The sequence below is a fragment of the Nerophis lumbriciformis genome, linkage group LG19, assembly GCF_033978685.3.
Source record: "Nerophis lumbriciformis linkage group LG19, RoL_Nlum_v2.1, whole genome shotgun sequence".
NCBI lineage: Eukaryota > Metazoa > Chordata > Actinopteri > Syngnathiformes > Syngnathidae > Nerophis > Nerophis lumbriciformis.
In genome coordinates, this window is record NC_084566.2 from 31,423,728 (window position 1) to 31,437,779 (window position 14,052).

The following is a 14,052-nucleotide window of genomic DNA, read 5'->3' on the forward strand; positions in this document are numbered from 1 at the left end:
AGGAAAGCATGATTAGCAATGATGGGTGCAAGACTAGAAATAGTCTGTAAACCAAAATAGCACCTGAACTGAACCCAACCCCCGAATGAGGTTTTTACTATTGGATTCTTCGTAAAAGCGGAAGTAGAAGAGTGGATGGGAGAGTGAACCAGAGCCCTAAGAGATACTGATTTGGTTGAATTAGCCTCCATAACCAGCCATAACGGGCACGGATCAAATGCTTCATATTGCAGCCAATATTTGAGAATTCTAATGTTGGTGGCCCAGTAGTAAAACCTAAAGTTTGGAAGTGCTAATCCTCCCGACAATTTGGGTCTCTGTAAATATTGTTTACCTGTGAGTACCTCCACTCCAAATGAGGTCTAAAATCTGACTAATTTACGAAAGAAAGACAGAGAGAAAAAGCGGTATACACCGGAACAAATTAAAAAATTGCGGAATTACATTCATTTTAACAGAGTTGACACGGGCCACTGTCGATAAATTAAGTAAGGACCAGCATTCAAAATCTCTCTGGATTCTGGACATTAGTAGAACAAAGTTGGCTTTATAAAGCTTTGCAAGCGTATGTGTAACCTGGTCACCCAAGTATGTGAAACTTTGCAAGGCAAATTTAAAAGAGAAATACGTGCAGACGATATTTATCCATCCATTTTCTACCGCTTATTCCCTTTTGGGGTCGCGGGGGGCGCTGGAGCCTATCTCAGCTACAATCGGGCGGAAGGCGGGGTACACCCTGGACAAGTCGCCACCTCATCGCAGGGCCAACACAGATAGACAGACAACATTCACAATCACATTCACACACTAGGGCCAATTTAGTGTTGCCAATCAACTTATCCCCAGGTGCATGTCTTTGGAAGTGGGAGGAAGCCGGAGTACCCGGAGGGAACCCACGCAGTCACGGGGAGAACATGCAAACTCCACACAGAAAGATCCCGAGCCCGGGAGTGAACCCAAGACTACTCAGGACCTTCGTATTGTGAGGCAGATGCACTAACCCCTCTTCCACCGTGCTGCCCGACGATATTTATTAGCAGCAGAATTTATAGGAAATATTTAACTTTTATCCAAGTTCAATTTGTAGCCAGACACATGTCTAAAATCTTGAAGAGTACTTACGCTATCTCAGACGTCGCATCATTTACTGTATGGTGAAGATGACAAAACAATGTAAATACTCAAGGGACACTCCTATTGTAGTGACAATTTCTAAACTAGTTGTTGCATTCATTCATTTGTGGTGGTCCGACACAAATTAAAATATATTCAGATTTTTTCAAACATTTTTGAGATTTAGCAATATAGGAAGGTAACATTTCACCAGGTGATCTGTGTTGGCCCTGGGATGAGGTGGCGACTTGTCAAGGGTGTACCCCACCTTCTGCCCAAATGCAGCTGAGATAGGCTCCAGCACCCCACAGGACCCCAAGAGGGACAAGCGGTAGAAAATGGATGTATGGATATATGTGCTGCCCTCTCCTGGCAGTCATGATCAACATAACTTTGACTAGGCTATTTGTTTTAAAATGAGTTTAAGCTTTGAGGCTTCTGTAGCTAATAAGTACACGGTGCAGAGCAGCAAACTCGCCTACTACCAGTACAAAGTTAACAGCCATTTTTTGTTTCCACAGTTTGGTGATTATATGCCTGTAAGTAGAAATGCATTTGCAGTTTTGTCAATTTTGTTGCGTAAAAATCTATTTTGGTAAACCTTTGTAAGAGTTCAAAACAATCACGATGCTAACTTTTGTTAGCCTGTCAATGGGATTGTCCATTATACGTTAGCATTATCAGAATCAGAATAGTTGTATTGCCATTGTTTGAGAACGGGTTCACAAACTAGGAATTTTTCTTGGTGCAATCGTGGAATTACTGAATATTACAGAATAATTAGGAGCCAACCTTTTATCCTGTATGGTTGCATTTCTTTTTTCCTTGTTTATACCAAACGGTATTGTTGATTTAACATGATTCCTACATGTAAGTGCGATTGTATGTGTAAATCAATGTACGTTATTTTTTTGCGCTTCATTTCACAGTAACTTTAATGTGGAGACTATAAATAAACAACCTCAAGTTGTTACTGTCATCTCTAATTCAAAAGACTGTTTACATATTTGGCAAACTAAACTCCAACTTTCTGTGTTACATTGTAGTAACAAGTAGCAACAATAGAGGGCTTTGGAGGTTTATACATTTCCCACAATGCATTGCCGGTGGCCATATTGTTAGACTTTTTAATTTGTAAACACACTCATTGTTGCTGATCATATATCCAGTGATAATCATAATGCCAGCGACTTGTGCGATGATCAACTGCCACAATTGAAGTAGGGAAAATAAAACTATCTTTTATCGCATTCCTAAGCTTCTACCATGAATTGATTAACGTGGACCCCGACTTAAACAAGTTGAACAACTTATTGGGGTGTTACCATTTAGTGGTCAATTGTACGGAATATGTACTGTACTGTGCAATCTACTAATAAAAGTTTCAATCAATCAATCAATTCTTTCTGGACAGAGGAAAGCGGCTGATCAGAGGATGTATTGCTGCAATCAACCGATTAGATGTGACGTGCTATGTTTGTTTGGATCATTTCATGTAATTGAGAAGATTTTGTAAGTAAAAATTAATGCCCCAGCCCCACTTCGCATTAACTTCATGTGCTTAACCAAATTGAATAACTGACAGTAGTTGTATTGATAATGGATACTGGACTAACTTCTCTAATCCGGACTGTGTCCTCCACATAAGACATAACTGAAGCGACATGAGAACAACATTCTCCTGCCTTACAGTCACAGTGTGCTGAGATGACCTTAGATTTGTCATCCGTCATTAAGTGTCAAACTTGGGTCGGATCATTTCTCAGAGTGCATTACTCTAGCCTTGACAACACCGCGTCCACTGGGTTTATAGAGATAAACACAAAGGTCACGGACCCATCCACAAACAAACCAGTCAAAGCTTTCTAGGCTCTTTAAATTTTGAAAGTCTTTCAACGTGTAAAATGGGTTGGGTTGAAAAGTTAATTAGTTCACCAAGTCCGTTTGTGAAACATCGGTGAAGATGTCGCGATCTCTCCTCCACACAGACTTGTCGATCTGGTAAGGATACACACATCCAAATATTGCGGTTTTCTACTGTATTTTTCGGACTATAAGTCGCAGTTTTTTTCATAGGTGCGACTTATACTCAGGAGCGACTTATGTGTGAAATTATTAACACATTACTGTAAAATATCAAATAATATTATTTAGCTCATTCACGTAAGAGACTAGACGTATAAGATTTCATGGGATTTAGCGATTAGGAGTGACAGATTGTTTGGTAAACGTATAGCATGTTCTATATGGCAGTGGTTCTCAACCTTTTTTCAGTGATGTACCCCCTGTGAACATTTTTTTAATTCAAGTACCCCCTAATCCTAAACCCTAAATCCCATTAACACATATTCTTCGGAATACTGTCTGACTTTTGCCGGCTCTGGTTTGGCCTTCTTTGGCACATGTTCCTCCTTGTTTTCAGCTGCATTACTGCTACGCTTTAACCAAGCCTCCATAGTTTTCTACATCGATAGTTGATTGACAGTTGGTGCCGTGTGGCACCGCCAGGTAGGGTCAAACCATCATGGCATGGGGGAAACTCTGGGTTTAGGGTAATGAATGGAATAGCCTACTTGATTTGAAGTTCAGTTTATGAACTTACATTCATATTTTGTTGAAGTATTATTCAATAAATATATTTATAAAGGATTTTTGAATTGTTGCTATTTTTAGAATATTTAAAAGAAAATCTCACGTACCCCTTGGCATACCTTCAAGTACCCCCAGGGGTACGCGTACCCCCATTTGAGAACCACTGCTATATGGTATAGTTATTTGAATGACTCTCACCATAATATGTCACGTTAACATACCAGGCACATTCTCTGTTGGTTATTTATGCCTCATATAACGTACACTTATTCAGCCTGTTGTTCACTATTCTTTATTTATTTTAAATTGCCTTTCAAATGTCTATCTTGGTGTTGGCTTTTATGAAATACATTTCCCCGAAAAATGCCACTTATACTCCAGTGCGACTTATATACGTTTTTTTTCCTTCTTTATTATGCATTTTCGGCCGGTGCGACTTATACTCCGGAGCGACTTATAGTCCGAAAAATACGGTACTTGTAACAACGAAAGGATTTATCCAATGACTCAATAGTATTTCTCCATCATCTCAAAGCCGGTGCAATGTTATTTTAGACTGAATAGATCCGAAATATAACGTGTGGCGCTATGGTAAACAATGACTATCAGTGAACAAAGCCTACCAATATAGCTGCTGGTAATGCATTGTGCGATACTTTAGCAAAATATCCAAATTGATATAATGTAACAAGAAAGATATATTGATACTACTGTTCAGAGGTGGGTAGAGTAGCCAGAAATTGTACTCAAGTAAGAGTACTGTTACTTTAGAGATTTATTACTCAAGTAAAAGTAAGGAGTAGTCACCCAAATATTTACTTGAGTAAAAGTAAAAAGTATGTTGTAAAAAAACTACTCAAGTACTGAGTAACTGATGAGTAACATACACACACATATCATATATATATATATACATATACATACAGTATATATATATACACACACACATATATACATATATATATATACACACACACATATATATATATATACATTGATATATACAGTATATAATTTATATTTTTTTTTTGTTGCCGTTTTTGGTTACATGTTAATAGTGTTTTAATGAATATACATGCATGTTTAACACATATAGATTCCTTTCTTTCATGAAGACAAGAATATAAGTTGGTGTATTACCTGATTCTGATGACTAGCATTGATTGGAATCAGACAGTAGTGATGACAAACGTCCACGTTTTCAAATGGAGGAGAAAAAAAGTTCCTCCTTTCTGTCTAATACCACATGAAAGTGGTTGGTTTTTGGCATCTTATATGTCCAGCTTCCATATTCGTTTTTATACACTTTACAAGAAATACATTGGCGGCAAACTCCGTAGCTTGCTAGCTTGTTTACGCTGGCTTTCGGAGACTCTTATTTTGAAAGCGCAGGCACGATGGAGCGGCACTTTTATTGTGAAGACAGGAACTGTGCAGTCAGTCTTTAGGCTTTTGACGGGGTGTACGATTGAAATAAAAAATGGTCTTTTTTCCTTCACACTTTTGATTGATTGATTGGAACTTGTATTAGTAGATTGCACAGTACAGTACATATTCCGTACAATTGATCACTAAATGGTAACACCCCAATAAGTTTTTCAACTTGTTTAAGTCAGGTCATGTGACCCCTGGCTCTGTTTGATTGGTCCAACGTCACCAGTGACTGCATCTGATTGGTGGAACGGAGTGAACGTCACCAGTGACTGTATTTGTTGAAACGCAGGCACTATGAAGGTCTGTCTGACAGACCAAAACAAACAAAGCGTGCATTAACAGATCGATAAAAATTAGTAGCGAGTAGCGAGCTGAATGTAGATAAAAGTAGCAGAGTAAATGTAGCGTTTCTTCTCTATAAATATACTCAAGTAAAAGTAAAAGTATGTTGCATTAAAACTACTCTTAGAAGTACAATTTATCCCAAAAGTTACTCAAGTAGATGTAACGGAGTAAATGTAGCGCGTTGCTACCCACCTCTGCTACTGTTAGAATAATCATGTATATATTATCACACAACTTTATGCTTAAGGGCCGTTGCTATAGTTATTATCAATTGTGCTGAAATTGTATTTTTTTTTGTCTGTGCAAAGCTGGCAATCCAAAAGATTGCAAGCCAGTCTCGTATCAGTGTCTGTGTCCAGGAACGGCCTGCTGGCTGCCAAGGCCGAACATCGCCGTGACGCAGACAGAGCAGAGACAAGGCGATATCACCAGTGTCAATACATTTGCATTTCTTGTATAATCATATATTGTGTCTAACTGGAGCTGTCCAGATTACCACCTTCCCTCAGCGACAGCTTCAGTGATGTAACCAGGGACCTCCCAAATAAATAGAGGAAGCACGTGGGCTAGACTTTAGAGCGAAGTTTGGATCTGTAACTAGAGTACAGCCCAAATAACGTGTCTCCTCAATTGAGCAAAATTTAACTCTGTCTCTGCATGATTCCTTGCTTCTCGTCTGTTTAATAGATGTCATCAGTGTTTGAACCTGACAACTACCTAAACTTTTCAAAAGATACATGCGTCATAACCAATCATGTAAATTATTCATATTGATACCCTTGCCACGGCCTAGCCGCCACAAATAGATTTCTGTTCTGTGATAACGGGATTAGTTGATAAAGGGTGTGATCAAAATATTGCGAAATCCTGAAACTCATGAAAATGTTCCGCTGCAAAATGTTAAGAAAACAGGGTAGAGCAAAATTAAAACAGTTTATTTAGATGTTTTTGTTTCGTTCTTTATTCAAGATAGGCCACTATGTGGGAATATAACTGACATCCAGGGCGATTGTAAACAAGCAGGCCATTGCAGAAGAAGTGAAATGTATGAAAATAATTGCGGTATCATGATGAGTCATGAGGGGGAAAGGAGAAAGGTTAATATGATCGTGATAACGGTGGACTTAAAATAGGTGCAGACAGTTCAGAGCAAAGGTGGAGAACCTTTTTCCTATTAGGGGACCATTTATGTTTGTCCTGAAAGCGTCATATTAAATGCTTATCATTATACAATAAGAGCATATGTATGCTCAATGTTTAAGGGCTTGATATAGGATACCCTGCTTTAGCGGTAAATGTACCTTTATTTGCCAACATGGCTTTTTGTACCACAGTTCTTAAAAAAACAAGGTAAGTTAAGCGATGTTATTCTGTGTGCAGTTAGCATGTCAAAATCATCAGAGTAACAAGTGCTAACTTAGTTTGTGCTTGTAGGTGTAAACATCATGCAACCCCACCAATGAGTAAATATTAGTCCCCAAATTTAGTCTTAACACAATAATAAAACTAATTTTCCAACTGGCACTGGATAGTGACGCCGGTGCACATGTACGAGAAAATAAATTACCCTCACCTTAAACTAGTTTTATGTGATGTAACAGTGTAATATATTACTCTGAAGACAGAAATAGATGAAAAGTGCTTTGGCAGCAGCGTTTCATTCGTCCCAAGATGCAGGATTTGACAGCAACAGTGATTACTTTGGTATTAGTGCATAGATACCACAGTACAGTCTTTGATAACATCCATATTTCATGAAGTCATATTTTTTGCCAGCAGGTCAATGTTAGCTCTACGAGCGACTCAGCCAGCCGCGCTTCTCATGGCCAGCAGCCGTCGCTAAAGGGCGCTACTGACCTGGCGAGGCCACGCTATGTCTCAGGAAAGGAAGTCAAGTGTCTTGCAATGTGCAAAGTGTTTCTGATTGGTTTCCTTCAACCTGCACAAACATTTGAAAAAAAAAACATCTAAGTTTTTGGTGTGATGTCACCAAAATATTGTTAAGTGCTTACACGCCTTGAAAGAAACATCTAGAGGAGAACCTAGAGGTAAAGAAAAGACAAAACATGTCTTAAGTACTGCTGAACAATCATAATGAAATCACACAGACACAAAGGCTACCTGCGACTGGTCGATTACCAGCCAGCGCTCGGTGCTCGCCTGCATGTCCTGTCCGTTGAGGGGCTCCCGAAGTTGCACCCGGACTTCCAGGCGACCGCCAGTAGGCTTGCGGCCGTCCATCACCTGACAGGAGTTGATGGCAACCTTTTAATAAGTCATTTCAGGCATTAATGAGCTTCAGAGTGCTGCTGCTGACCTCCACGATCTCCCTGATTTCACTGTGGGACTCCAGTTTGTCCATCCTGACGTGCGCCGTCCCGATCGGCTTGTCACTCCGCAGGAAACCACTTTGAGAAAGTTGCTCAAGTGAGTCAGTAAGGATTGTTTGCATAACACTTTTCACACATTAAGGCTCAAATCGAATACCCCTCCTCCGCCCTTGCTTTTGCACGTTCACATCAATCAAGAGGTGTTCGAATTATCCGCCAGGTAGGGGGGGAAGGGCGAAGTGCCTTTCTCGAAGTGAAGTGAGCTTGCAAACATCCCTACACTATAGAGTGTGAGGAGAAAGGTGGCGGACCAGACACCCGAAGAAGCGTACAAATGCAAGTAATAAGCGTAATTAAGGATTTTTATAATAATGACACTGGTGGTTTAGTCAGACTTCAGACCTTCTACTGCACGTAAATATTGGCTTCGAACACAGATACTAGAGATGTCCGATAATGGCATTTTTGCCGATATCCGATATTGTCCAACTCTTAATTACCGATTCCAATATCAACCAATACCGATATATACAGTCGTGGAATTAACACATTATTATGCCTAATTTTGTTGTGATGCCCCGCTGGATGCATTAAACAATGTAACAAGGTTTTCCAAAATAAATCAACTCAAGTTATGGAAAAAAATGCCAACATGGCACTGCCATATTTATTATTGAAGTCACAAAGTGCATTATTTTTTTTACACATGCCTCAAAACAGCAGCTTGGAATTTGGGACATGCTCTCCCTGAGAGAGCATGAGGAGGTTGAGGTGGGCGGGGTTGGGGGGTGGGGGGGGGTGTATATTGTAGCGTCCCGGAAGAGTTAGTGCTGCAAGGGGTTCTGGGTATTTGTTCTGTTGTGTTTATGTTGTGTTACGGTGCGGATGTTCTCCCGAAATGTGTTTGTCATTCTTGTTTGGTGTGGGTTCACAGTGTGGCGCATATTTGTAACAGTGTTAAAGTTGTTTATACGGCCACCCTCAGTGGGACCTGTATGGATGTTAACCAAGTATGCATGCATTCAATTGTGTGTGTGAAAAGCCGTAGATATAATGTGACTGGGCCGGCACTCAAAGGCAGTGCCTTTAAGGCACGCCCCCAATATTGTTGTCTGGGTGGAAATTGGGAGAAATTCGGGAAAATGGTTGCCCCGGGACATTTTCGGGAGGGGCACTGAAATTCGGGAGTCTCCCAGGAAAATTGGGAGGGTTGGCAAGTATGACTGGGAGACGCAACTGCTCTGTACTTCTCCCTATGTCCGTGTACCACTCCGTACAGCGGCATTTTAAAAAGTCATACATTTTACTTTTTGAAACAGATACCGATAATTTCCGATATTACATTTTAAAGCATTTATCGACATCTCTAACAAATACACAATGAAACACAGACATGCGAGAGAGAAAAAAACCCAGCACAAGCAAAGCCGAACATCGCGTGTGACGGCATCTTGAAAGTAAACAAACATATGTCCCTGCTGGCAAACGGCGAGGGTTGATGACGCAGCGAGACTCGATTGACATCTGTATGCATAGGGGTGCATTTACAATACTTCGCCATGGCACTAGATGCTAGAGTCAAAAAGGAGGGTGAAGTACAAGAGGGGAGGAAGAGGAGGGAGAATTCGAATTGAAGTGGTGTCACTTTCGATTACGATACTAAAATTGGAGCCTTTAATATTGGCCGATGCTGATATTGCTTCGATACGTTATAAGCAGTAATCATACATACTTGTAATGTGGATTGTTAGAAAAGGCTCGATCAAGTGAAATTAGTCAAACAGAAAACAGAGGTATCTATGAAAAATATTAACTAGTGATGGGTTGATGAGGCGTCATGAAGCATCTCGACACATTGCAAAACTGTATTGATACTATGTCGATACTGAGTCACTAAATACTGACATCTGCTGGGCATTAAAAATCCCTACAGGCAACCTACGGACCGACTCAACTGACACTGATTTTATGACCTAGTATATACAATAATATAAACCAAGTCATTGTATTTCATTTAGGATTATTTCATATCTTCATTTAAATAAAAATATATTTTTATATTTTTAGATATTTCAATGGTTAGAATCTGCGCTTTTGCATGATATTTTAGTGACAAGTGTTGTGCTGATACCAATATTATTTTGATACTTTTCTGCACTTTTCGATACTTTTCTAAATAAAGGGGACCAGAAAAAATTGTATTATTGGCTTTATTTTAACAAAAAATCTTAGGTGTGGCGGACCGGTACTTTTCAGAGGCGGTATGGCACCGAATATGATTCATTAGTATCCCGGTACTATACTAATACCCGTATACCGTACAACCCTACTAGTTACTATGGTAATCTACGTCAGAGCAGGTCAGACGAGGCACCAATCAGTGTGGGTGGGAAGCGTTTCCACAGAGTGTTTCCAGAGCGGCCAGCCTAAAAGGTGGGTATCAGGAACAGACGTGGAAGGAGATTTTTACAAGAAAGTTCTAAAGCTTAGTGATATATCACATATCAGATTGTAGATGTTTTTTGTTTTTTTACCCTTCACGTTCAAATTTCGCTGTGTTTGTTGCATTTTTGTTGCATTTGGCTTGATTGTAAAATATGGCGATTGAGAGGGGGTGTGAGGTTCATATGTTCTTAATATTCAGGGTTTTATTGTTCATAGAAAAAAATTAAATTCCATTCCGTTTTTAAGGCGGTCTGCCATAACATTTTTAGCATTCAATCAGACTTTATTGTGAGGTTTTGTATTAGTTTTCCTAAAAAGAGATATACCGGCCCCAGACACATTTTTTTCTCTAAATTTGGCCCCCCGAGTCAAAATAATTGCCCAGGCATGTTTTAGATGAACAGCATAGACCAAGTGGACCCGCTGCTTTCACACAGAATAGTGATATGGAATGGAGGGCTAAAGGCCATTTTACACAATTGGAAGCTCCTTTCGCAGGGCCTGTCAAAGCAGGCTCTTTCCAGTCAAGCAGTTCTGTGTGAACGGCACAATTAAAGAATGGGGGCACAAAGTCAACCTAGCAATTTTCTGGCTTTGAAGGTAAAACAGAGGCCGCTCGATGATCAAATTATCTAATTTTAGGCTGCAATGTCGCTGTGTGAAAGCACACGGGGTTAAGCAATATCCCAGTTTTTACGGGCTCTGTTATGGCTTTAATGTGCTGATGCCGTGAAAGAGGCTTCAGATGGGTCATGTTGACACGGGTAGGAGGATGCCGCTATGAAGGTGAGGTAGTGTCCCTGCATGAAACTCACCCTTTGTGCAGCAGCTCCATCTTGAGGCCTTTGGACGTCACTACCCTCCTGAAGCCACGGTGGTTGCGGTTGATCGTCAGGGTGAAGCTCTGGTTGTATTCTGCTCAAAGACAGTGTGAGAGTGGTACTATGGGTATTGTAGGTCCTTTGTGGACCTGACGCCACCTGGACTCACCTGGGCAGTTTGTGTTCTTGATAACATTTGTTTTGTGTCTCTGCGCTTGCTCCTGGAGACACACACGCCAAGGACACACAAATAAGTCAACAAGCTGCTCTGACGGTGAGAAGGAGATGATGATCATGCAAAATTTGAGCTGGTTTACCGTGCTGGGGTAGGGGAAGTCAAACTTCACATAAGCGTCCAGGTCGCCTGTTTGGATGCCTGTGTTGGGACATGGACCAGGTTTATTATGTCGGATTAGTGCATTCATATTGTGGATGTGTGTGTGTGTGTGTGTGTGTGTGTGTGTGTGTGTGTACCGCTGGGAGCAGGAAGATTCATGGCTTTCACGATAAGGACCACCATCTCTGTGCTGCTGAGATCCGGAAACATCCTGTGACAGGCGAGCAGAAAAATTAGTAAACATGAGCGATTACTAGAAGGTCACTTAACAAAACACAGACCTTCACAAAGGCCAAGCGCCTTATTTGTGTTTGTCTCTATCGCTCAAGGTTTGCCCACCTGACAGTGTGGAAAGTCACGTCCTCGAAGTGATGTGTGGGGGCAGGCAGGCCCTTCGCCTGGGACACCTTCAAGACCTCCAGACTCGCCTTACAAGACTCAGCCATCTTCTCAAACCTGAGGCCAAAACTTTTATCTAACAACATTTTCTTGCTGTGATTCCAGTGACACCGATTGGTCTTACTTGGTGGTTTCGGCGACGTTTCCCAGGTGAGTGAATTGCTTGGAGTGGGTCAGACATTTCTAACAGCACAAACATGAATCAGAAAAACACACAGAAACAAAACGATTACACGAGTCTTACCTCACGCTGCTCTTTGAGTATCTTGGCTAATTGAACGTAGATCTGCTCGGCTTTCTCAGAGAGGTTAACGTCACTGTGGTGCACCAGGACAAAGTCCTCGTCTTCGTCACCAGGGGGCGACGGCACCTGCAGGAAGGAGGTTGTAGATCTGAAGACATTATAGAAATCGCAAGAGTACTGAGCCACAAATGGTAGCCGAGCTGCACTTTGGATCTTTCATAGCTAGGGTTGGGTGTCTCGCACCGATGGGAACCGGGATTAACATTCCAATTCTCACGGAATCGTTCACATTTTTTCATTTCGATTCCTCGTTGCGATACCCGACAGGAAGTAAGAGCCGCAGAACAATGAAGAAATAGCCACCGCCAACTAAAAAGATGCAGCAGGTCTCATGACCAGCGTTCGGAAGCATTTGGCTTAACTTTGTAAAGAACAATTTTTTAAAAGTTTGTTACATCGTGCCAAGGAGGATGTATGACAAATATGATAAAAAACTTATTTGTGAAGAATAAAGTGACCAGTTTTTCGGTGTGCTGCACCAGCCATGCTCCCCTCACCCAGGGGTCCCCAAACTACAGCCCGCAAGGAGGATCCGGCCCGCCAGGGTCCACATTCTGGCCCGCGGCACTTCCCAAGTTAAAAATGGTATTTAAATATGTCCTGTCCAGCTGATCAGGCAAATCATATTGTAGATGTCAATATCTGCTATAAGATTTACCGTATTTTCCGCACTATAAGCCGCACCTAAAAACCACAAATTTTCTCAAAAGCTGACAGTGCGGCTTATAACCCGGTGCGCCTTATATATGGATTAATATTAATATTAATTTTGATAAAGTTTAGGTCTCGCAACTATGGTAAACAGCCGCCATCTTTTTTCCCCGTAGAAGAGGAAGCGCTTCTTCTTCTACGGTAAGCAACCGCCAAGGTAAGCACCCGCCCCCATAGAAGAGGAAGCGCTTCTTCTTCTACGGTAAGCAACCGCCAAGGTAAGCACCCGCTCCCATAGAAGAGGAAGCGCTTCTTCTTCTACTGTAAACAACCACCAAGGTAAGCACCCGCCCCCGTAGAAGAAGAAGCGCGCGGGTATTACGCTTCATTTCATTTGTGTGTTTACATCTGTAAAGACCACAAAATGGCTCCTATTAAGAGACACGCGTACAACGCAGAATTCAAACTCAAGGCAATAAGTCACGCAGTAGAACACGGAAATAGAGCAGCAGCGAGAGAATTGAACATAAATGAATCAAAGGTGCGTAGGTAGAGGAAGCAACAAGATGACCTGTGCCACTAAGACAGGGAGACAGCGCCGGACGACATACGCCAACATCTGCCAGTGGATTGTAAATGCCTGGGCAGATATATCGGTCTCAACTGTGGTCCGAGCTTTCCGGAATGCAGGATTCACGGAACTGCTGGACAACAACAGCGACACTGACTCTGATGACTTCGACGAGACGGAGCCGGCCATTTTGGATGCCGTATTCGCCCAACTTTTTAATTCAGACACCGAAGAAGAATTCGAGGGATTTATGGGTGAGGAATAACTTCAGAAAGTGAGCTTTAAATGTTTATGTTGTGTGTTGTGTGACATTAACGTTTGAGCAACGTTGAGTTATTGATGTTGCTATTGCTCTGCACTATTTTGAGTGTTACTATTTTTGTGATTGCACATTTGCACATTACATTTTGGGGGTGAACAGAGTTGTTAGAACGCTGGTTTGTAATATATTATTAAAGTTTGACTGACCTATCTGACTGTTTTTTTGACATTCCCTTTAGCGCAGCGTAGGCGCGGCTTATAACCCGGCGCGGCTTATAGGAGAACAAAGTTTTGAAATATGCCATTCATTGAAGGTGCGGCTAATAACCCGGGGCGGCTTATAGTGCGGAAAATACGGTACTTTACAAAAGAGAAGTGTGGGTTACTTCTTGTGTTGCCTTATTTGTATTTGACTTCATTAAATGTTTGGATGGATATATTTAGTGTTT

General features: G+C 41.3%; 1 protein-coding gene across 3 annotated transcripts in view; it reads right to left on the reverse strand.

Annotated features, from left to right (window-relative positions):
- Nucleotides 1-5,627: 5,627 nt before the first annotated feature.
- The window catches only part of cc2d1b (coiled-coil and C2 domain containing 1B), a 30,218-nt gene continuing 21,793 nt past the window's right edge, over nt 5,628-14,052 (reverse strand). The window contains exons 16-26 of one of the 3 annotated variants that reach the window (XM_061978955.2): nt 12,061-12,186; nt 11,941-11,999; nt 11,757-11,873; nt 11,555-11,628; nt 11,398-11,456; nt 11,250-11,301; nt 11,075-11,174; nt 7,802-7,892; nt 7,606-7,728; nt 7,497-7,526; nt 5,628-7,423 (exon numbers count right to left, since the gene is read on the reverse strand). In XM_061978955.2, the coding sequence (XP_061834939.1) occupies nt 7,515-7,526; nt 7,606-7,728; nt 7,802-7,892; nt 11,075-11,174; nt 11,250-11,301; nt 11,398-11,456; nt 11,555-11,628; nt 11,757-11,873; nt 11,941-11,999; nt 12,061-12,186 (813 nt within the window). In that variant the 3' untranslated portion in view covers nt 5,628-7,423; nt 7,497-7,514. The remainder of the gene's footprint in view (nt 7,424-7,496; nt 7,527-7,605; nt 7,729-7,801; nt 7,893-11,074; nt 11,175-11,249; nt 11,302-11,397; nt 11,457-11,554; nt 11,629-11,756; nt 11,874-11,940; nt 12,000-12,060; nt 12,187-14,052) is intronic. The other 2 variants (XM_061978954.2, XM_061978957.2) reach the window with 2 other exon arrangements.